At 36.2% G+C, this 23194-nt stretch overlaps 3 protein-coding genes across 4 annotated transcripts; 1 reads left to right on the forward strand and 2 right to left on the reverse strand.

The window, feature by feature from the left end:
* Positions 1-917: 917 nt before the first annotated feature.
* Positions 918-4138, reverse strand: LOC130711115 (pentatricopeptide repeat-containing protein At1g74630). Of its 2 annotated transcripts, none has more exons than XM_057560608.1 (3): positions 4003-4138; positions 1559-3916; positions 918-1284 (listed from the first exon to the last, which is right to left on the reverse strand). In XM_057560608.1, exons 1-2 carry the CDS (start codon positions 4040-4042, stop codon positions 1968-1970), a joined length of 1989 nt encoding a protein of 662 aa, XP_057416591.1. In that variant the 5' UTR covers positions 4043-4138; the 3' UTR covers positions 918-1284; positions 1559-1967. The 2 variants fall into 2 exon arrangements, with proteins under 2 accessions (XP_057416591.1, XP_057416590.1); XM_057560607.1 differs by having other exon boundaries at positions 1456-3916.
* Positions 4095-6490, reverse strand: LOC130711114 (putative pentatricopeptide repeat-containing protein At1g74580). The gene has a single exon (XM_057560606.1). It carries the CDS (start codon positions 6414-6416, stop codon positions 4095-4097), a length of 2322 nt encoding a protein of 773 aa, XP_057416589.1. The 5' UTR covers positions 6417-6490.
* A 159-nt stretch (positions 6491-6649) lies between these two features.
* Positions 6650-9512, forward strand: LOC130711116 (uncharacterized). The gene is made up of 4 exons (XM_057560609.1): positions 6650-7138; positions 7413-8078; positions 8307-8405; positions 8936-9512. Exons 1-4 carry the CDS (start codon positions 6983-6985, stop codon positions 9215-9217), a joined length of 1203 nt encoding a protein of 400 aa, XP_057416592.1. The 5' UTR covers positions 6650-6982; the 3' UTR covers positions 9218-9512.
* The last annotated feature ends 13682 nt before the right edge of the window (positions 9513-23194 follow it).

Here is a 23194-nt window from a genome sequence, read left to right on the forward strand (position 1 = left end):
TGATTTTTTAAATTTTGACAATAAATTCTTAATAAATGACATTTATATTTAGAAATAGTTGCACATGTGGCATCACATGATTGGTAAACTTGATGAAATGGATTTAAGGAACTTGATCTAAGTTTCTCCATTTTCAAAATATCACTTGCCTCTTAGAAGGTGAAATTTATAGTGTCACTCTAAAAAGGGGTTGCACTGATGCTCTCTCATGCCAAAACTTTGATAAAATGGGGCTCATAGGTATATACAGTTTTACTTTCATTGGATATATTAGTTTTTTAAATGAGTGGTTTAGATGCTCTATTGATAACCAGTTGTTTAAATTTTTGGGAAATTTGTGAAAATTACAATGAAGTCCTCCAACTCCTTCTCCTTCACGATTTTAGGCCCCTTAAGTACCCCCTTTGCACCTCAGTACCTCCTATGTCTCCTCCATCGCAACCCCAACCTCACTCTGTCCAACCAACTCCTCGTCGCACCTTGACAATGATTCCCATTCCGACGAGACCTGCACATGATGAACAATGACTGAAGAGGGTGACGAAGAACAGATCTTGGGAGGGAGATAGCGGCGGCGAATAAAAGATTATCTGTTGAATATACGACAAATAACAATAGGTAATAGAAGATGGAAAATTGGTCATCCAAATTTCAAGTCTTAAAATCATCTTAAGACTTAATGTAACATTAAGATGGTTTACATTAGTGTTACTTATAGTCTTTTAACCTTTGATGACTCGACTAAGTATGGTTAAAGGACCTATTAATGTCTCTAATGATAGCTCAAGTGGTAGGAGTTAGATCACATGTGAGTTGGGTGAGGGAGGTACAAGGATCAATCCTTGGAGGGTGCAATTTATCTTTCCGATGTAACAAAAAAAAAGACCATTAATAATATGTCATTAACATGAACCATCTTAAAATCCACCAAACTTAGTCAATAACTGGAGTTCTAAGCCAAATGTTTGGCAACCACATTCAGTCTTTAATGTTGATAACAACAACAAAAAACCTCTGAAAAAGATTCACAAAATGTTCGTTCTCAAACATATGAAAATAAAAATCAAAAGATCATTGAGACCTATTGGCCTTGGTTTCCGCAAACTTCAATGTGGTTTTGGGCATTGACTAGCTGCATACTCTCCTATTCTCCGCTGCATATTTAAAGTGACCTTGTAACACAAGGGTTCCCTCTCTCCATGAAAGCTTCTATTATCCCAAATTTTCGCTTCAATGCTCCACATTTCCATGGAATTAAATTGCTAGTCTCTATTAGGTGCAATTCTGTAAACAAAATCAGAAAAAATAGATAAGGGGACAAAAATTAAACACATATTTAGCAAAACCAACAATAGCTAATAGGAGTAAATATACTATTTGAATATCATTCTATTAAGGAAATTTTTCTCTTGAGGGCAATTGCTCCACTTTTATTCTATCTTGGCCCGTCCCTACCTGTAGACTGTAGTGGTTGATGCAGTCACTTGGCCAGTTGGCCTTGGGTGGAAGCACATGCAGAGGCATTGATGCAAGGGGGGTTGCTTGAGTTGATACTTACAGTATCCATTGCAGTTGATTTGGTTGCACTGGATGTATCTTCAGCTGGCAATTCTGTTTGTTGAGACTTTAATTGTTTCATTTTGAATACCTCAATAAGTTTTGCTCCTCTTTAGCTTTTTGGCTTTGACTCATCCTTTTCACTTTTGTTTATTTTAGGTCAGGCAATAAGAGTCTTGTACTTTGGAGGAATAGTGGTTAAGAGTTAAGACCACTAGACAAAGCAAATAAATGCTTTTTTACTAACTACTTGCTCATACCATCACTCATCATATATGTCAGAACAATGATATCGTCAGCATTGAGCTATCTAGCTCAGCCAATTCAGTGAAGATCAAGCCATAATCAACTTGTTTAATTTCTTTACAAACAAGGGTAGTCAGGATAAACTAATTCATCAATCACCCCTGTCACCAGTAATCTCTGCAAGAACACAATCCATCTTTGAACAAGTGGAAGCGGCTTCTATCTCTCACAATGATTTCTACTTGATAAAATTTAGAAATTAGCTTCATCACAGTATGGCAGTCCCCACACACCCTCAGGTTCTTCACTATTCTTAATTGTTTTCCCTTAGGAAGTTTCGCTATTCCAAAAGCTGCAGCAAGCTTCTCACTGTGCTTAGACACTGAATCTTCTTTTTCTTCCTCTTCAATATCATGCAAGACGCCCCTTACCTGCGGGGCATAACCTGCTTCTGCCCTGAGTCTCAACATTATTTCCCTCAGTTTATCATGAGCCTCTTCTGTAACCTCGTTAGGCTTTTCACCCGCCACAAAACCATACATGACCTTGTTAATTTCAATCATGCTCCAACCAGGAGTTTTTACCATGCTCTGTTCAGTCATTGTTCTTCTTATGCTGACAACATCCTTCCATTTCCCTGCAACAGCATAAACATTCGAGAGTAGTACATGGTCACCAGAATTGTTTGGATCCATTTCAGCAAGCCTTGCTTTCACAAGCTCTGCTAATTCAATATTACCATGAATGCTACAAGCCCCAAGCAGAGTCCTCCAAATGACTGCATTCGGTGAAATTGGCATTTGACATATAAATTCATAGGCCTTATGCAACCTAGCAGCTCGACCATACAGATCAACCATACAGCCATAATGCTCAATGGTAGGTTCAATACCATACAAATTCTTCATTTTAGAAAAAATCTCACACCCTTGCTCAACTAAGCCACTATGGCTACAAGCATATAGGAGAGATATGAAAGTAATACCATCCGGCCGAACTCCTGATTCTTCCATCTCATGAAAAAGTTGAAGTGCCTCTTCTCCGTGACCATGCATCGCAAGGCCTGCTATGATCGATGTCCAAGACACAATGCTCCTTCCCACCGACATATTTCGGAAGACCAACTGTGCCATAGCTACATTCCCACACTTGGAGTAGGTATCTATGAGAGCATTATTCACAGAAGAAATATAAAGAAACCCAGATTTCTCCATAAACCCATGTAAAATCTTCCCAAACTCAGATGCCCCAGCTTGTGCACAAGCAGACAACACCCCAGTGAGGCTTACCTCATTCGGCCTGATTCCCTCGCGCAGCAACTCCCTGAAAAACCCAAAAGCTTGGTCAAAAGAACCATTGTGAGCAAGCCCAACAATCATAGTGCTCCAAGAAACATCATCTTTCAAAGGCATTTCAGAAAAAACTCTCCTTGCCAACCCAAGCTCACCTGCTTTAGTGTAACCAGCAAGCATCACATTCCACGATGTCAAATTCCTAACGGGCATCCGTCCAAACACGCCCCGCGCGCCCGCCACATCCCCACACCTAAAACACGCAGTCACAGCAGCGTTCCACGTGACAACATTCGGTTCAGGCATTTCATCAAACACCCGTCGAGCAGACTCAGAATCCCCACATTCACCGTACATGCTGATCAAGGTTGTCCCAACGAAGACATGGGTATCAAAGCCATGCCGAAAGGCCTGACAATGCAGCTGAGTGCCGGGTTTCAAACTGCCGCCATTGGCAACACCTTTAAGAGCGAAGGCGAAAGAGAAGCTGTCAGGGAAGACGGTAGGGTGGCGACGCATTTGAATGAAGGGCTGAAGGGAGGAGAGAGGGGTTGAAGAGAGAGCGAGTGCACGAATGAGAGTGTTGTACATGAAGGTGTCGGGGTTGGGGAAGTGTTGGAAGAGACGGAGAGCGTAGTGGAGAGCATCGGAGATGGTGACGGCGCAGTGGAGAAGAAGCTTCCCGAAGAACAAGGGGTGGGTGTGAAGGCCGGTTACGTAGAGGTGGGTGTGGATTTGCTTCGTGGGTTTGAGGCTGCTGCACTTGCTCAACAATGAAACCCATCGTGGTTCCAAAGTGTTGCTCATCGCTTCTTCAGTACCTGAAACCAGAGCTAGTGTTCTTTTATGAAATGTGAATATTAATAGTACAACAAACTGTTAACTATTTATGAAGAAGCAGAAATACCTGAACTTGGGGTCGGGATAAAGTAAGACATTAAGGGCATGTTTGGATTACAAAATGAATTGATTCTGGAAGAAGCTAACTTATATTGTCATCTAATCAGCAGATGATGACCTGGCCCCTCTACGAAGAGAATTCATATTTGGGAGTTTTTTCTTATGAACCTTTTTATCTCTAACACCATCATATAGTAGTTCATAGGCATGATAAGTTATATGGCCCTTCTTCAACAAATTTTCTACAACAATCTTAGGTGCTGCTACCACCTTTTTATCTGCTTCAAAAATTGTATTTACAATCTCTGGGACGATGCCCTTTTGTACCATAAGGTGGATGATACCGACTGCTTCACGAACCTTGTGCTTCACGCAGAGGCAATTTAAAACCCGACCGAATGTTGTTAGTGATGGAAAAAACCCCTTTTCGATATTTTCCAACAGAAAATTGTATCCATGAGTAACGTTTCCAGTTTTGCAAAAGCCGTCAATCATGACCCGGTAAGTATAGGTGTCCGGGTCACAACCGTTTTTCTTCATCTCGGAAAAGAGCCTTACTGCCATGTTCATATTGAGATGTTCAGAAAATGCACTAACTATGATGTTATATGTTGCGGTTGTATGGCAAATATCATATTGTCTTTCCATCCTTCTAAATAACCGGTAAGCACCATCAAGATCCCCAATCTTACAGAACCCAGTGATCAATGTGCCAAAACTTACAACATCAAGTGTCAAGCCCTTGCTTTTCATTTCCCCCAACAAATCAACAGCTTCATTTACTTTCTTAGCTTTGCAAAGGCTTTCTAGGATAATGTTGTATGTAATTATGTTGGGAGCACATCCCTTCTCCACCATTGCCTTGAAAATCTCCATTACTTCTTCAGATTTTGCAGCCTTGCAGAGCCCATTCAACAAAGTGTTATATGTGATAACATCAGGAGTCACACCTAGGCTCCACATTCTGTTTACTATCTCAGTCGCACTGTCTAACTTCAACTGTTTACAGTAGCCATCAATCAAAGTGTTATAGGTAAATATGTCTGGGAGGCACCCTTTGGCAATAGCTTCATCGATAAGATGACTAGCATCAGATACACAACCCATCTTGCACAAGCCATTTATAACTGTATTATAAGTCCATATATTAGGTTGAACACCATTTTCTGCCATCTCATTCATCAATTGCAAAGCTGGCAAAATAAGACCCTGTTGCGATAACCCTTTAATCAAGGTATTATAAACAACAATGCTCGGCTTCAAACCTTTTTCTACTCCATCCTTAAAGACAGCCATGGCTTGATCAGGATCACCATCTCCGCACAACCCATTAATCAAGGAACAATAAGTAAACTCATCTGGCTTAAAACCCTTAAAAACAGCATCTTTCAAAATCCTATTCGCATCCTGTACCATCCCCTTCTTGCAGTACCCATCAATAATAGTATTATATGTGAACTCATCAGGCTGGAGTCCATCGTTAACCATTTTATGCAAACATTCCTCAGATTCTACAACCCGAGATTTCCTACACAGCCCACAAATCACAGTATTATAAGTTACAACATCAGGACTCATGCCTTCCCTTGAGACACTACCCAAAAACACAACAGCCCTGTCAAGAGCACCCTCCCTGCAAAGCCCTTGTATGAAGATATTATAAGTAAACAAATTAGGAGAAACCCCTCTCTTCAAAACCTTATTGAGAAGCTTCTCACTCTCAGGAACAAAACCCTTCTTGCAAAGCCCATGCACCAGCTTATTAAAAGTGGCAACATCAGGACACAAAGACCTCTCAAGCATTTCATCAAACAGCTCACGTGCCAAGTCTCTATCCCCAAACTCATAAAACCCAGCAACCACAGTGCAATAGGCCACAGCATTGAAACTGCAACCAAACACAGACATGTTACGAAGCAGCCTCAGTGCAGCATGAGGCCTACCAGTTCTACAAAAAGACTTGATCCTTATAGTGTACGTATACACATCAGAACCCACCCCTTTATCCTTCATCCTCATGTAAACCTTGTGTGCTTGATTGAAGTAACCAAACTCAACCAGAATGTTCATGATTGCATTGTACGAATGAACAGAAGGCTCGCAGTTATACAAGTCCATGCGTTCGAACACGTCCACTGCTTCCTGAACCTTCCCGAACCTTCCATAGCTTCTCATTGCTTCCACGTAAGCTCCTTCCAACAAATTGTTCTCCAATGTGGCCCTCATCTCTGAGAGAAGATTCTCCATCTGGTTGAACTCGCGGTGGTGGCCGAGCTTCTGGAGCATGCACTTGTAGGTGAAGAGTGTGTGGTTGAAGCCATCTTCGTTCTTCGCTGAATTGAAAATCTCCAACGCTTTCAGAGGATCCTTCTGGGCTTTCACCACAGCTGCAACGTGCTTTGGAAGCAATGCACGATTCATTCAATCCAGCATTCATTCACAGAACACCAACAAGGTTCGAGTTGAAGCAAGGAACACACACTGTTCTCTGTTCTACTTCTGGTAGAAGGTGAAATGAAAACGAGGACGAAGACGAAGAAAACGCAGCGTTTTATATCAGCGTTTCCACGTCAGCGAGAAAAGGAGTCCACGTGGCGAGATCTGAATTGCGCGTGCATAAACTGTTCGCGTTCCGCGGAGAGCTAGATTTGCCACCCCAACCATTAGATTTCACACCCCTAATTTTCGGATTTTCAAGTTCCGAATTATTTCGGAATCTTAGATTCCGAAATTAATTCGTGATTTTTAGTTCAAAATACATCTAACACCACACTTTTGAGTAAAAAACCACACTTTTGAGTAAAAAAGTGCTTCGGAAACCTTATTTCCGAAATATTTCGGAAACTGAGTTTCCGTAAGTGGGGTGACATTTCTAATGGTTGGGGTGCCAAATCTAATGATCCGTTACGCGCTAGGATCGTGATTGGTGAGTTTTGTTCTGGTTTTGAGGAGAGAGAGTAGAGAAGAAGAAGAAGAAGAAGAAGAAGATGGAATCGGCGGGGGAGTGGTTGGAGAAGGCGCTGGTGGAGTTATGCTCGAAGATTGAGACTGGTTTGGGATTAGGGTTGGATGAAGAGATCATCAAAGGGCTTGTTTCGTATTGCAACCTTGCTGAACCGCGAGATGCTAAAGAGTATCTTGATGTAACCCTCGATTCCTTTCATTCTCTCTTTTTGATTGTTTTTCTTTCAATTTCTGTGGATTTAGGATAGTAAAGATTTGTTTTTGTTGAAATTAGGATCCAATTGCTATGGATTTAGGGTTTAGGGTTTCTATGTATCCTTACAATGCATTCATGTTTTATATTTGTGAATAATGCTTACTGAATTGTTGTATTGGTGAATGGAAAATCTTATAATTTCTCTGTTTGATGGAAGATTTAACACTAGATAGTTTTATCTTTGTTTTGCATTGCAGAATATAATTGGTCAGGAAGCGGGGAAAGCTGTGATTGAAGAATATCTACAAAAGAGAGGTTACTCGGAATCCAGCGCCAGTTCAAATGTTCCGACTACCAAATTAAGTGCCTATGTGAAACCTTCTTCGGCTGACATATCTGCGATTGGAAGTAAGAAATCGAATAGAGCACCGAAAGCTGTGGCGGTTCGAGGTCAAGATGCAGTACCCAATAAGAATGAAGTGAATCAGACTCCAGCTTCTGGCAGTGAATCAAGAGCGTCACAAAATGGGAATCAAGTGAGTTCCAAAAAGAAGAAAGCTGGGAAAGTTGTGTCGCTTGCTGAGGCGGCGAAAGGGTCGATTGTGTTCCAGCAGGGGAGGCCGTGCTCTTGTCAAGCACGCCGTCACAGGCTGATCAGTAATTGCTTGTCTTGTGGCAAAATAGTTTGTGAGCAAGAAGGGGAGGGACCTTGCAATTTTTGTGGTGCGCTTGTGTTGAAAGAGGGGAGCTCTTATGCTGGCCTGGAAGAAAGTTTGTTACCCTTGTCAGAAAAGGAGGCTGCTGCTGAAGCTTATGCGAAGAGGCTTGTTGATTACGACCGGAACTCTGCGGCTCGTACAACTGTTATTGATGACCAAAGTGACTACTATGAGATTGATGGGAATAGTTGGTTGTCAAAGGAGGTATTCTATTTTGTTTGCCTCTTGTAATCACATTCACATCTGATACTCTTTGAGCATGTTTAATTAGGCGTCTTTAAGATTTAGAATTGCGTGTGGGTACTAAAAACTATCGTGGGTAGCTTATTATTTAGTGATTCTTGAGTTTGCGTGATTTTACACACACCTTTTAAACATGCAATTTTTATCACATTCGGCAATTTAGTGTTTACAACTCTCTTCTTTCTTTAGGAAAAAGAACTGCTGAAGAAGAAACAAGAGGAGATGGAAGAAGCTGAGCGAGCCAAGCGGAATAGAGTTGTTGTGACTTTTGATCTAGTTGGTCGCAAGGTATGTATATTCTAACCATACGGTCTTACCTGAGGTTACTAGTTGCAGTGGCTGCAGCATGAATTCTCCAGTTGGATTGGAAACAAATGTGTTTTTTTTGTGTCAGTCTGTCCTGATATCTGCATGTGTATCTCAAGTTAATTTGTTTGTGCAATTGTTATTAATGGTTTTACATATTATTTTAATGAGTTATGATTTTTAATGAATCTAATTTGAATGTGACATGAAATAGTTCTTTTAGGATCATGTGCTATTAATTATTGTGGTTCTATACGTGGTTTTAAAGCAGAAACCTAAACTAGAAGTTCTAAGAACATTCTTGGTCTTCTTCACATTTTCCCATTGTCCTGCTTATATTGTTTTCTTCGTAGGCTTGTTTTCTGGAAACCTTATTCTGGAAATATAATCATTCATATGTCGTTTACCCAACACTCCACAGCTTAAGCTTTTCGGATAATTGGTTCATGATACCTAATGCTATGCAATGTGTTTTTTATAATTTATTTTGGATTCTAATCTATATCTTGCAGGTCCTTGTGAATGAAGATGAAGTTTCAGAATTGCAGCCTGACAATAGAATATTACGTCCTCCAGATGAAAGGGAAGTGAACCGTATTAAACCAAACCCTACTCTCAAGATTCAGCCGGTATTCGTGGACCAGGGATTCAGTAAGAAGTCTGCTAAAGATAGGCAACCAAACAAAGGCCTCAGCAAGGGCATGTGCTTGGAGATTTCTGGGAGGGTGCAGCATGATAGCAATGACCTGAAGTATTTAATGAGGGAAAACCAACTGGTAACAGCTTCAGATTAAAAAAATTTGGCTGTGCCTTCAGGAAATGCCGAAATAGAAGACTGCATGTTGTAGATGATAGTGAATGTTTGCTTAACAATGATAATGAGTAGTGAGTTGTATAGCTTTTACTGATTATGGTTGCCCCTTTTCATTTGCTTACTCCCATTTTGCATATTGACTTTTGTGTCAAAGCCTTGAAATTAATGTTCCTAATTCTGTCTTGAAAGAAAGGAAGAAATATTAGAATTTTAATGAGTCCCCCCCCCCCCCCTTCAATGCTTGTGCAGATATCAATATCAATAATGTTACTGTAGATTTTACAGTGATTGGTTTTTGTTCAAGACTTCAAGTAATTTTACCTTTCCCCTCGTATGAAATTGGAATCATATACTGATCACTAGAGCCCTGAAAAAAGGAGGATAGAAACAAGTGAACAGAATAGAAAATGAGTAAATTTCTTAAGTTGTTGGATTCCAAGAAAAATGTAAGAAGTGGAACAGAATGCAAATTTGAGTTTTATCTGGAAAAGTGAATAAAAGGAGATCAAGTTTTATACATAATCACTTTGTTAACCTTTTCTGAATCTCATTCTTATAGTTATAGGTTGTTACTTTTAATGATTTAATTCCTTTCTCATATTGCCTGCAGCCCTTTAAAATATCTCCAAGGACCAATTAGACATAACGTGAACATTCACAAAAAATATGTATTTGTAATATTTTTGGTCAATTAATATTTATAATTCACAAACAAAAAATAGACAAACTTGAACGGTGATTGGGCCCAATTGTGGATGGCTCCTGATATCCTGGGCCAAGAATAGAAGGACCATTTACGCATTTTGAACTCAAATGAGGGCACAATTCACAAATATATCTTGTGATGTTGATGAAGTGCGTGCTATTTCTTCATCACTTTCAGTGGAGTCTACCTGCCACACAAAGATTTTTTGTGACCATTTAGGTTGTGGGTGCTTTAGGAGTATTTTGCGTTTGACTAGGGATATTTTTTGGGTCATGGCTGTGGATTCAATATGCCAAAAGGAACAAGTTAGTATATTTATTCTTGGGTCACTTTATGTTAACCAGCAAGGTTTGCCTCAAGTAAAAAATGGTTTGGCTGCTTAGATTGTAGACATCATCCTTGAGACACGTATGAAGCAACAACGAGAGAGACATAATTTTTTGTTGGCAAGATATCTCAAAACCTCGGAGATTACATTAAATTGTCAAATCTATCATAATAAATCACTCTTTATATACACTACTCAGGAATTAAACTATCGAGTAAATGATTAAGTCCATATTTGATTTTTAATTAGGAAGTCCGTTTAAAGCATTGAAATTCGAGATCACGATTTCCAATACACATTCAACTAACGGAATGCAGTTATTAAATTGAGTGAACATATTTTCACATTCACCCAACTGAAAACTAAACATGCACTAAAAAACTTACCAATCTACCAGTTATGTTGAGCTCCATGGTACATGAGAGGGAGATAATTGTAAGAAAGATAAGAACACGGAAGACCCACGTGTTACATACCGGGCTAATATGGACCACAACCTTGTATTGCAGACATCAAATCAATTCGTGGGTAGTTTTCTTGGTTTCATTTCGAATTGACCATGACAAGTTGACGTCAACATCAGTGTTCCCAACTTGGCCATAAGCTGCTACTGATTATTTTCATTTGTTTTTGCTGATTTGTTTCCTAATTGAGTCATCTCTGTACTATGATCTACCAATCCAATCTATTCCATTTTAATAACTAGAATTTTGTTTTTCTTTCTAAATAACGTATATAATGAGTCTGATTAGTGATTTGTAATATTAAAAATTCAAATGATATATACCTGGTTACTGATGTGTAATTTTGACGTTTACTAATATATATTCTTATGCTAATTACTAAAAGAATGATGCGATGACAAATAATGTGTTATTGCATATTAATTTGACAACACAATTATTCAAAATTTTAACCAATTTTAATTTGAACTCAAAGATTTTTTTATGCTTAGGAAATAATTTAAATTCAAAGATGATTGTAACATCATCACATCTTAAATTATTTATATATATTTTTGAGAATGTCACATCATTTGACAAATTACTTGTATTAATATAGTGTGTTTATGTCTGAAATAAATAAACGTATTTAAATATCAATCTGAGAATTTAGATAAAGGTTATTTTAGTCTCTTTAATTTAGCAGTTTGAAGATAAAAAAAACTCTTATGCATATATTCAAAATAAACTATCTTGTCCTTATGTTCGAGATGGATTCATGGTTTAAGATACGTTAGAGAGTCGGATACGTTACAATCTTCTGAACGGTGTGTCGTGACCCAAGTCATAGATTTAAGATAACTAAATAGTGGTCTCTGACGCTTAAGACTCTTGGGCTAATTGCCAAGCTCTGCATTTAGAATTAATCTTGTAGTTGTACTGATATTCAAACCACACAAACTACACCATTTTTTGCTTTTAGCAGCAAGGGTATATGCAACAAGCAAAGAGTGTTGCCTAAAGTGTCTCAGGAATTAGTTTACGCATGTTGTCATAATGGTTTGTTTTAGGCTAACGCATTTTACAACAACACTAAATAAGTGTACACTATGTAATAATAGAGAACAATTATTACGTCATATTTGTTGCATTTTCTGCATAATAGATTACATTTTCTCACAGTGTTACTAGAGAGCACAAAAAACCGTCCTCAAAAGAAAAGGGTAACCCCATAAGATAACACAGTCAAAAACTGTTGCGTGAAGTTGTGAAAAAACAAAAATTGTTACCTTTTATATCTATCATCTATGGCTACACTTTTCTATTGTTGTGATAACAAAAAATATTGTAGTGCAGTAAGCTTCTTTTAGGATAAACAATGAGACCTTTGCTCACCTTAGCTATTTTTAAAATTTAGTATAAACATTATTGCATGGATTTAACGTGGAGATCGTTAGATATTCATCTAATATGTAGGCCTAAATATATATATAACAAATCATGTATTAAAGTTATCTTAAGGATTTTACCCTCTATAAGAGTGATATACTCTTGAATAATTTTAGGGTTTATAACATCTTACTTGGTATGGCTTTATAATGTGTAGATACTATATGTGTTATTTCTATTTTGATGACGCGTTAAATAACAAAACATTAGGACATGACTCTGGGTGAAAGGTGTATATATATATATATATATATATATATATATATATATATATAAGGGGTAATGGTTTCTAAGACATATGCATAGTTTACTTTTCTAACATGAGAGAGACATTCATTAGGTTTATGAGGAATTGTGCATATTGTCTTGGAAGATCAATCTCCAAAGTTTCACATTAAGGTTACCATGGATTTATTTCTGCTCCCGCATCAAGTCACTCATGAATTATGTTTCACATCAACTTCATCAATATTTGGGTACGCTTCCGCTTTCTTATCGTTTATTTGCATCTTCTTGATGATTTGACAAAGAAGCACTTTATTCCTCAATCATCTCCTTTAAATTCTAACAAATAATACAATTCACATTTACTCTTCTAGATTTTTTTTCTTTTGCACTAAAGAAATATCTATTTCGGAGCTGGAAAATTGCAGGTGTCAAACATGATTAAAAATTGTCGGAGAACATACAGCTGAAAATGTGAGTGATTCTCTACCGATATGAATTCATGAAAAATGCAACTACATACAACTGTAATGTAATGTATTGACCATCATGAGTCCATGATATTAAACATTTTAAAAATACAATACATACTTTGACAACTGTATAGAACCAAAAACAGACAATCTAAAATAAAATCTAAAGCTAAGACAAGAAAAGCCAGTTCAGCAAGGAAAACGAGTTGTGTGGCTAATATTAATTTTCACCCACTCGTTTGTTTCAATCTTTTCAAGGTTTTTGATATCTACAAGACCAAGAAACAGAGCTTCTAGCACATGTTGGAGTTCAACCCCAAAATTGAAACGCATATACTCTCCCATGATCCCTCTCTAAACCGTGATTGTTGTCCAAATGAGAGAAATTTTAAGGTCATTTTTTTAGGTAATATTTATTTACCTCATAATGGATGCTCGCACTTAGCAGTAAATGATTACTTATAAAAATTTTATAATTCTCACAAACAAAAATCAAACATTTCACTTCATGATTAAAAAAAGTTGCGATCAATCACCACGCCACGTCTCATGATTGCATTAGTTAAATTTTGGGCATGAAGATTATGGAAACTGAGGCAGCTTTTCAGAGGGCACAAACAAAATTGAAACAGAGAGGAGCAGGGCACGGATGTGTCATTTAATTTGGGTGGCAGAGTGTTGCACACGAGAGAGCATGGCACGTACGTGTACTGCACAGACACCTGATTACTGAAATAAAAATGATTTTTATTTTTTTGAGCTGAAAAAAGAACACTGTGCTTTGTTTTGTGAGCAGAAAATTATTCTGAAACATGAACAGGTAAAGGTCAATTCATATTTCGTCTTTTGAAGAATAAAGTGATGATAAGCCGTGGAAATAAAATTCTATCTTTGAGCACTCAAATATTGGCACGTAGAAAGCACAGAATCTTGTTTCTCTAATCGGAATAGATATTATACTACGATTTCTTTTTTGTTTATTATGAAGCTCTAGTCCAGATATTAAAAATCAATAAAAGACTCCCGTTAATTCAAGTTTAATTACAAATCATACTTTAATTAGTTTGTCCCCGAAGCCCAAACAACCTCCGTCCCATAGAGGCACATGCTGCATTATAGTGCTTCCTCCCGTAAGCACAATGTTCTAAGGAATAGGGATCAATTGAGCAAGACCAAAGCTCCTTAGAGCATTGGTCTTCCTATCCAAACGGACCCCTATATTGCAAAGGTGCACGATTAATAAAGGTAAGTGTTTCATTTTGAACCATAAGTTTAACAATCCCAATTAAGTTCTTGGAAACATGATATATAATATCGTTAATTCTCATGTTTATCAGTTGCCGAATGAATGTTGTAGTTGCTACCATGGAGAGTTTTCCTTGATCTCCGGTCACATAAGCTTGGGAACGACTATTCACAGACATAGTTGTGATGTTTGTCATGGTGACGACTTTGCTTGTCTTATCAACAAAAATTGATGACCCTGAAGTTATTGACTAGTGGTGGTGGTAAATCCAAAAGTATGCTCACAGTTGTTGTTGGCTCTATGGTTATTTAATGATTTCATATTGCTTCCAGACATTAGATGCATACGCTAATTCTGGTCTTGATCAGGAGATGGAACTTCTCAATAGTAGTGTAGTGCGGGTCTCATTGAACAATTTTCCAATTCAAATAAATTAGATTAGATATAACTGTATGAGTCAACTGAGAAACCAATGCAATAATTCTCTAATCAAAACAATTGTCTCTTCAAATATTCGTCTTGTGTTGTCTGCAAAGCTAGTCTTTATTAGGTTGTAGTTATCATCGGCTGCTTATTAAAACCCGTTATCTGCAAATAATCCTTATTGAACCTAAGATCGGTAGAAGCGGCTTCTTGCTTCTGGAACTTGTCCAATTTTTTGGTGCTAAAAGTATCCGACCAAACGCAACATGTTCTCATCTCTTAATAATTTAATAATTAAGTTGCTGACATCACATGGGACAATAATTCAAGCTTAGTTTAGCAGGAAGCACACATTAAGCTTAAATTGATAGAAATTTGTAAATATGATTATATACCCGGATAAGAAAGAATATGTGTCATTGTATTTGGTTTGACAGAAAGAGACATTGTTTTACTGTAACACTGATCATCAATTATATATCTAAGTAAATGGTTATAGATATTAGATATTATTGAAAAGTAAAGGTTGTTTTGCTCTGCTCAGCTCCATGAACACCGAAATTCCAACTGTCTAAACTAGTGAGGCACTTTAGCAAATCCTAGCACACAGGCTTCCAAGTTGCTGTCAAACGTCATTGCCAACTAAGATATATATACACATACTCTACATCATATCGTTGTGTCTGCATATCAGTAGCACTATCTTGGTACTGCACAGTGCATATTAATAATTGGATATCCTAGATATAGCTTGTACCTGATTTTATTAAATAATTATTGGCGCCCATTTCATGTTTATAAAATTAGCCAAATATCTAATGTATTCAATTATTTCATTTTTTTACTCCTGATATAATTATAACTAGTTTTTTTTTCTCTTCTGTTCCACTAATTAATCCTTGTTAGTTTACTAATTAATGAGAGAATGCACTACAGACTCCAATATTTTCATATGTACACCAAATTAAAAAAAAAAATATTGATTGCCTTCATGAAAACTATGAATTAACAACAAATGTTTTGGAATGGAAGGAGTATAGAGGAGAGGAGATATTATAATATTTGTGAATTATGGTGACAAGAAAGAACTATATAGTGGAATCCGAGTCCCCTTGAAGTGTGAATGACAGCAACCACCAAACACAAAATACCTATTGATTTCTCTAGCTAATGTCACCATCCTGTATCCCTCCCCATGAATCCATATTAATCTCATCCTCTTTTTTCATAGAAAAGTTATATGTTGATTGGATTGAACTTTGGTTAGTTAAATTCTTTTCAAATAGATATGTGAAGTTGTTGCTGTGCTCTGTAACTTGAATTAGAGTGGGACCAAAACCCGGGCGGCTGAGATTAATATTGTTGGGATGATTGCTACTTCCAAGTTCCAATTTATCAGGAAATTGTTCAGTTCAGTGGCAATAGGAAATTGTTGGTTTCTTCAATTTGTTTCGTTAAGTACGCCTACGCTTGGATAGTCGATTTTAAGCCCGAATAAAGGAGAAAGGTTGTGCTAGGTTTTGACAGCCATTGTAAATCCGTCAATATCTTTAATATGGCTCAAACGCTACAGATTAGCGCTAATGTTAGGTCGTTGCTCGGAAGCAACACGTTGTATAGCTTAAGGGAAATGCAATAATATAACACAAGAAATTGAGTGTTTGAATTATGTCTTGTAAAACTTGAGTTTTCAAACAATTATAAGTTTTCACAATCGTTTGGTGCAGCAAACAAATGCATAAAATAGTAAACGATAAAAACACAAGCAATATATCATGGTTCACCTACAAACGATGGGGCTATGTCCAGTCCTAGGCTTCACCAACATTTCACTAAACAGGTATCAAAGACTTCTCCTACACCAAGTATTATAGAGGACTCATCCAATCAAGTATTCTGCAGGACTTCTCCTAACCAAGTATTAGACAGAAATTCTCTCAACCAAGTATTCTAAAGAACTCCTCCTTTACAAAGTATTATTCAAGACTTCTCCTAAGTTATTTTTCAAGATCGTTTACCTTTACAAGGTTCTCTTCTCACAAGAGGGATAGTAGAAAATTCTAAGCACATGAACTACAAAGTATTTGATGACATTTGACTATGTGGTGTACTTTGAATTCTAGATTTAGAGAGAGTTGGGTGTAAACATTTGACTCTTATGTATTTCTCTCAGACGATGTGAGAACTTTTCTTTCTTGCTTGCTTGAAGAAGATTTATAATTCAGATTAAAGTTGATTGTCATTGAAACTCTACTTCTTGCTTCTGAACATCTTCAAGTCTTTCTTTTATACTTCAAGTGCTTTAGGGTATGTTGATAGCAATTGAAGCGTTGTAGAGCACTTTGAGTTCTAGCTGTTAGATCAAACGGTCTTCTCATCAGGTGCATTAAATGTGTTGTGTCCTTTGACTGAGACTTGTTGCTAAAAAATGTATCTTATCAGTTATTGGTAGAATATTGACTATTGAGGATCATTCCAATCATTTTGTGAGAAAAAAAGGAAACTTGATTTTGACAATGATGTACTTGTTTCCTTGATTAATGTGTTTCGTAAAGTATCACGTGATTATTTGTACTTGACTTTCTTCTCAAGAATGTCAGAGAGATTTCTTCAATTTGAATATGACGCTCTTTCTCTAGACATTGTCTTCATTGGTCAGCTATGAGATAGACGAGAAATTTCTTCACTTAGTGTAGTCTTCTCTTCTGACAGACGATCTAGAAAATTTGACTTTTCTTTTCTACTGCAGACTGTCTAGTAGCTTTGACCGTTCTTCTCTTGTACGAACTGTCTTCTTGCATCGTCTTGCACTTTAAACATCAGACGATGATGGATGTAAGTCATAAGTGTTGTTTCCTGAAATATAATTCACATGAAATTTTTAACCATTGCACTTATACTCTTGAAAATTGTTATCATTCAAAATATGATAAACGATGTATCAATCGTTTGAACTTAACATTAAGTACAATGTTAAATGATCAAGAGTCGTTGCATCAGCGCCCGGATGCAATATTAAATGGGCAAGAGTCCCCATATTTTCCTAGAATGTTGGGTAAAGAAGATAACCTATGATTGCTTGATTAGGTTTGATTCTTGGAGTACTCGTACTTTAATAGGTAAATCTATGGAGGTGGTGGACGTTGTGATTCAGAGAATAATTAACATATTGCATCTTCAAGAAACTAAATGGGTTGGGGAAAAAGCTAATGATTTGGGCACCACTGGACTTAAGCTTTGGTACACTTGGAAGGTTAGAGCAAGCAAACGACATGGGTAGTGGACAAGAACTAGAAAAATAATGTTGTGGGTGTTGAAAGTGTTGTTACTTTTGGTTGTCTGCATTTTGTCAAAAATAACCTAATGTCGAAGCAGATGTTGTGACATCGTGCCTGTGACATTTGTCCCTGCGGGGCTGCTGTGTGTTGCATTCTGTTCTAGAAGTTTTGAATTCTCTTACGTGATCAACAAGTTAGGGTTGTTGAAGAAGCTTCTATGTGTTATCTGGAATATATTATAGTGTAATCAAATCCGTTGAAGAAGATTTGATTTGGTTTAAATTGTAGAAGATTATATATTTTTATTTTTAAATCTTATTTGATAAGATTTGGTACTGGTTTAAAAAGATTTGTTCCAGATCTGTTTTGTGGACTCTATTTTCATGCAAGCCCATTGAAGATCAAGACTTGAAGAACGGGTATTTAAGGATGCTTAACCCTAGTTGCTAAGTGTGCGTTGGGCACCCAAGGATTGGGTTTTAGAGTTGTGTTTTGTGAGTCCTTGTTATGTTATTTGTACAGCACTCTACTGCCTCCATTGATCATCATATGACATAGAGTTGGTTTGTTTTAGTTGAATTGTAATCTCTTCAAACATGTGTTGATTGTTGTTACCAATCACAGTGGCAGTGATTGAGAGAAAGTGAGAGGGACTCTCATACTTAGATCGATATACTAAGCAGAAAAACACCGGGTAGATTAGAAAAAGAACTATGAGCTGAGGTGTTCATGAGTGTCTGTAGTTCCTAAATCTTGAGATAGTGGATTTCATTTCTTTGGGCGAAGCCCTCCAAACGTAGGTGAACTTTCACCGAACTGGGTTAACAATTCTTGTGTCTTGTTTACTTATGCTTTTAAAGTTTATGTTGTTACTGTTAGTCAGTTGTCGAACCGACTATCCCAGCATCGCGTAGAACATCTGTCATGTGCGAGAACCAGAATTTCAGAAAGGATTGGGGGTCGAGCGAATTGCATCTTTGAAGTTTTTGATATCTCAAGAGACTACCAATATTAGCATTGTTTCCCCTCAAGTTGGATCAGAGGTTTCTTAGAAAAAAATTGAGAGGATTTGGAGAGTCTCAATCAAGGCATCCCACAAGAAGATAATTTGTTCATAGGCGGTGACCTAAATAGACACATATGTCAGAATGCAGAGAACTTTGCTAGAGTTCGTAGAGGTTTCAGCTTTGGAGAGCTTAATGAAGAAGGACAATCTATATTATATTTTTCTATAGCACATGAACTCAAGATATGGACACTTGTTTTGAAAAGCAGGAGGAACAACTTATTACCTATAAGAGTGGGAAATCGAAATTACAAATTGATTTCTTTTTTGTTAGAAGCGTAGATAAGAGAGTCTGCATGGATTACAAGGTAGTACCGGAACATATCTTACTGCATAACATAGGGTTTTGATCTTTAGGGCCCGTTTGGTGGCCAGGACAGGATATGATAGGACAGGATAATAATCATATCCTGTTGTTATATGTTGTTTGTTGCACCAGCAGGATAGGATCGGATAACGCTATCCTGTCTCCTATCTTATCCTGTCCATTATGTGTAAAAGTTATCCTGAGGGGGGAGCTAGGATATAACAGGATAGGATATCAGTTATATATTTTCTTTCAGTATCCTATCTCCAAATTAAATTATTTTAATATTATATAATTTAAAATAATATTCATTAATACATATAAAAATATTAATTTAAACAAAATAAAAAATAAAATTATTATTCATAAATAGTCAAATAGACTACAAATATTGATGTATTAATAGTAATAAACTAATTTAATATTTTTCATCTCCTATTATTTAAAAATTAATAATAATATAAATATAAAGTATTTTTTAAATAATAATATTTTTTATTTAGTTAATTTTTATTATTTATCACGTGTCACAACTAAGTGAAAACCAATTGATTATAAATATTATTTTTTAATAGTAATGGACTAATTTTCTATTTTCATCTCCTATTATTTAAAACTATTTATCTACTTATATAATAATTTATAATTTAAATATAAAGTACTTTTTAAATAATAATATTCTTAATTTAGTTAACTTTTATTGTTAATTATCACATGTCACAACTAAGTGAAAACCAATTGGTTAGTAGCATAATTTTATTTAAAATATAGGCTATCTTCAAAACAATAAAATAGACTAATTAATAAAATTTAAATTAATTTTAGTTATTTTAAAATATAGACTCATACATGAAAATGTAAAAAAATTAAATTTAGTAAAATGATCAATTTTTAAATGTATTTTTGTATTCAAATATAACATTTTTCCTTATCATATCCTGTCCTTATTATGTGCACCTCAAACACAGGATACGATAAGAGTCTATCATGCTCTTATCATATCTTGTTGCTATCCTGCTCACATATCATATCCTATCCTGACCAACAAACGGGCCCTAATATGTTTGCTTTAAGGGTCAACAAAAAAGTCAACACGTAACAAATTCAAGAATATAATTAAGTGGTGACAACCCAAGGGAAGGAAACACAAGGTAATGCTAATTTCATTTGGGATGATATATTTGAGAAGGTTATAGGAGGGCGGCCAAAGATGTCTCTAAAGGTTTTGACTTAGAGATAAAGTATCCTAGTGGTGGAATGAAAGTGTCCAAGAAAATGTAAAATTTAAAAGGAAATGTTTTAAGACTTTACACGGATGCAACAAGACTAGAAATTAGGATCATTACCGAAAGAATAATATCTCAATACATATCACTATAAGACACTACACATTTATGGTGGTTTTTAACCGATGTCAGACAATACAATTTGTGCTGGTAAAAAACCGGCCTAAACAGCACAATTTTTAACTTCATCAATCTTTCTCGATTTCTTTTACCAAAACTAAAACACGTTATAAGTTTGATTTTGAGTACCAAAATTTACAATTGAGTTATTATCAAGTATTGAAGGGAGTGTTTAAAATTTTGTCAACTTGTCGTTAGACTCGTTACGTTAGTCTTTGCCTTTCTTGGCATGATTGAATGGGTTATATTAAATTCAAATAAAATAGGATATGTTAATTTTTTTATAGGCATAAAATAGGATATGTTAAAATTGATCGCTCTGTTGTGAATAAAGCGTAGCAAGTAAGAGAGAAAGGAGAAGAGAAATATGAGAAATAGTCTGATGGGGATGCTCTGCTAGGTGCAGACTCCCTTGTATTTATATTATTAGGTTTAGAGTGTTGAACAAGTATACATGTGGGTCTGACCCATGGACTCTTAACTATGATGGGCATCCAAATATTCATAACACTCCCCCTTGGATGACCATCCCTTAAGAATGTGCCTCATTAAAACCTTACTAGGAAAAACCCAGTGTGGGATAAAAACCTAGTGAAGGAAAAAGAGTACATCATTCTATAGTTCGTCTTTGTACATTGCCTCATTAAAAACCCTATCATGTAAAACCCAATGGGAAAAAAACACGGTTAAGGAAAAAAGAGTGCAATGCATTTTAATTGAGATCTTTGAGCCGACGAACTCTCATATTCCGCACAAGCTTTTCAAATGTTGTAGTTGGAAGAGCCTTCGTAAATAAGTTTTCCAAATTATCTTTTGAACGAAATTGTTGGATGTCTATGTCACCATTCTTTTGTAGATCATGAGTGAAGAAGAGCCTCGGTGATATTTGCTTTGTCCATCTCCCATGATGTATCCTTCTTTTGATTGAGTAGTGCATGTAGTATTATCTTCATATATAGTTGTTGGCGACATCTTTCAAGAGGACAAAACACCAATATCAAGTACGCATTGAATCACGAATCTCAGCCAAACGTATTCTCGTCTTGCCTCATGTAATGCTAATATTCCTGCAAGGTTAGCTGAGGTGGCTATCATAGTTTCTTTCACAGATCTCCATGAAATGGTTGTTCCTCCACATGTAAACAAGTAACCTGTTTGAGATATTTAGACAAATATCCAGCATCTGCATAACCAATTAGATTAAGCTTGGACATAAAGGGAAAAAATAAACTCATATCTAATGTGCCTTTAAGATAACGAAACACTTGTTTTCCATTCCAATGTCTTTGTGTAGGTGAAGAACTATATCTTGCTAATAAGTTAATAGCAAATGATATATCAAGTCGAGTATGACTAGCAAGATACAATAATGCTTTGATAGCACTAAGATATGGTACTTCAGGATCAAGTAATTATTCATTCTTTTCTCAAGGTCTAAAATGATCTTTATTTATATTTAATGACCTTAAAATCAATAGAGTACACAGTGGACATGATTTGTCCATATAGAATCCTTTTAGTACCTTTACAATATAAGTCCTTTGGTATATAAATACACCATCCTTTAGATACTTAATTGATAAGGCTAGACAAAAGTTTCATTCTCAACTCTTTTATCTCAAATTCTTTCTTTAGCAAATCTACAGCTTTTGTGAGCTCTTCTAGAGTCTCAATAAATCATTGTCATAAACATTAATTATGACATAAACAATCTCATATCTCATCATAAATATGCATGAGTTTGTTGGGTCATTTTGTGACCGTGCTTAAGAAAATAATCATCTAGATTGCCTCAATCTAGTAATTTGTTCATTGTTGAGAACATGAATTGTGTGCTTTAGGCATCTTACAATCTTCAAGGAGTTTTATAGAGATATCAATCTCAAGTGAGCCATACCAATAAGTTGTAACTCCAAGTATCCACCACGATTGTCACTTGTTTGTCTTAAATATGACAACATTATTTCACTTTACTACAAAGACTTTTTAAGCCTTATCGTCTTTATACCTTTAGAGTATAGATATGAGGTCCAAAGACCCTTAAATTCAGCAAATGAATAGCTTCTTTCTATTTATGGCCAATCACACCCATTCATTTTCGGGTTCAAGATTCTCGCACATATTTCTAATATTGAGCGCTACTTCATCATGTCGACAATTCTTCATGTTCTTGGTTCCTTGTGTTAACTTGTAGAGACATAATCATATGAGATCTCTTAAATAAATAATTACAGGTACCTGAACCTCTTCAGGAGGAATAAACATTTTTGTAGTCTCTACACTTTTCAAGATAGTTTGCCTACTCAACAAGACCATCATCCTTCTCTAGGATATATATTTTTGAACCAAGTTTTAGGCATGCCTTAACCTAATAATAATGAAAAAAATTTCCAACTGGCATATCAAGTTAGAGAAGGGTATTTGCAGTATATAAGGAATTTAATAATTCCTTTTAGGTCAGAGAATGCATCTTTTGAACTTCTGGTTCATAGTGCGAGTATACATATGCATTCTTTACAAATTTTCAGAGCTGCTTAATTTCCTCTCCCCCCCAATGCTGAGAAACAACAAGTAAGATATAAAATATATATCGGTACTGGCTCAAAT

Source organism: Lotus japonicus, chromosome 4, assembly GCF_012489685.1.
Source record: "Lotus japonicus ecotype B-129 chromosome 4, LjGifu_v1.2".
In the NCBI taxonomy this organism is placed as follows: domain Eukaryota; kingdom Viridiplantae; phylum Streptophyta; class Magnoliopsida; order Fabales; family Fabaceae; genus Lotus; species Lotus japonicus.

Coding starts and splice junctions, on each gene's coding strand:
- LOC130711116 (XM_057560609.1), top strand. CDS start 6,983: ATGGAATCGGCGGGGGAGTGGTTGGAGAAGGCGCTGGTGGAGTTATGC. Junction 8,079..8,306: donor ATAGTTGGTTGTCAAAGGAG/GTATTCTATTTT, acceptor TTCTTTCTTTAG/GAAAAAGAACTGCTGAAGAA. Junction 8,406..8,935: donor TTGATCTAGTTGGTCGCAAG/GTATGTATATTC, acceptor TATATCTTGCAG/GTCCTTGTGAATGAAGATGA.
- LOC130711115 (XM_057560608.1), bottom strand. CDS start 4,042: ATGCCCTTAATGTCTTACTTTATCCCGACCCCAAGTTCAG. Junction 3,917..4,002: donor TATCCCGACCCCAAGTTCAG/GTATTTCTGCTT, acceptor CTCTGGTTTCAG/GTACTGAAGAAGCGATGAGC.
- LOC130711114 (XM_057560606.1), bottom strand. CDS start 6,416: ATGAATCGTGCATTGCTTCCAAAGCACGTTGCAGCTGTGGTGAAAGCC.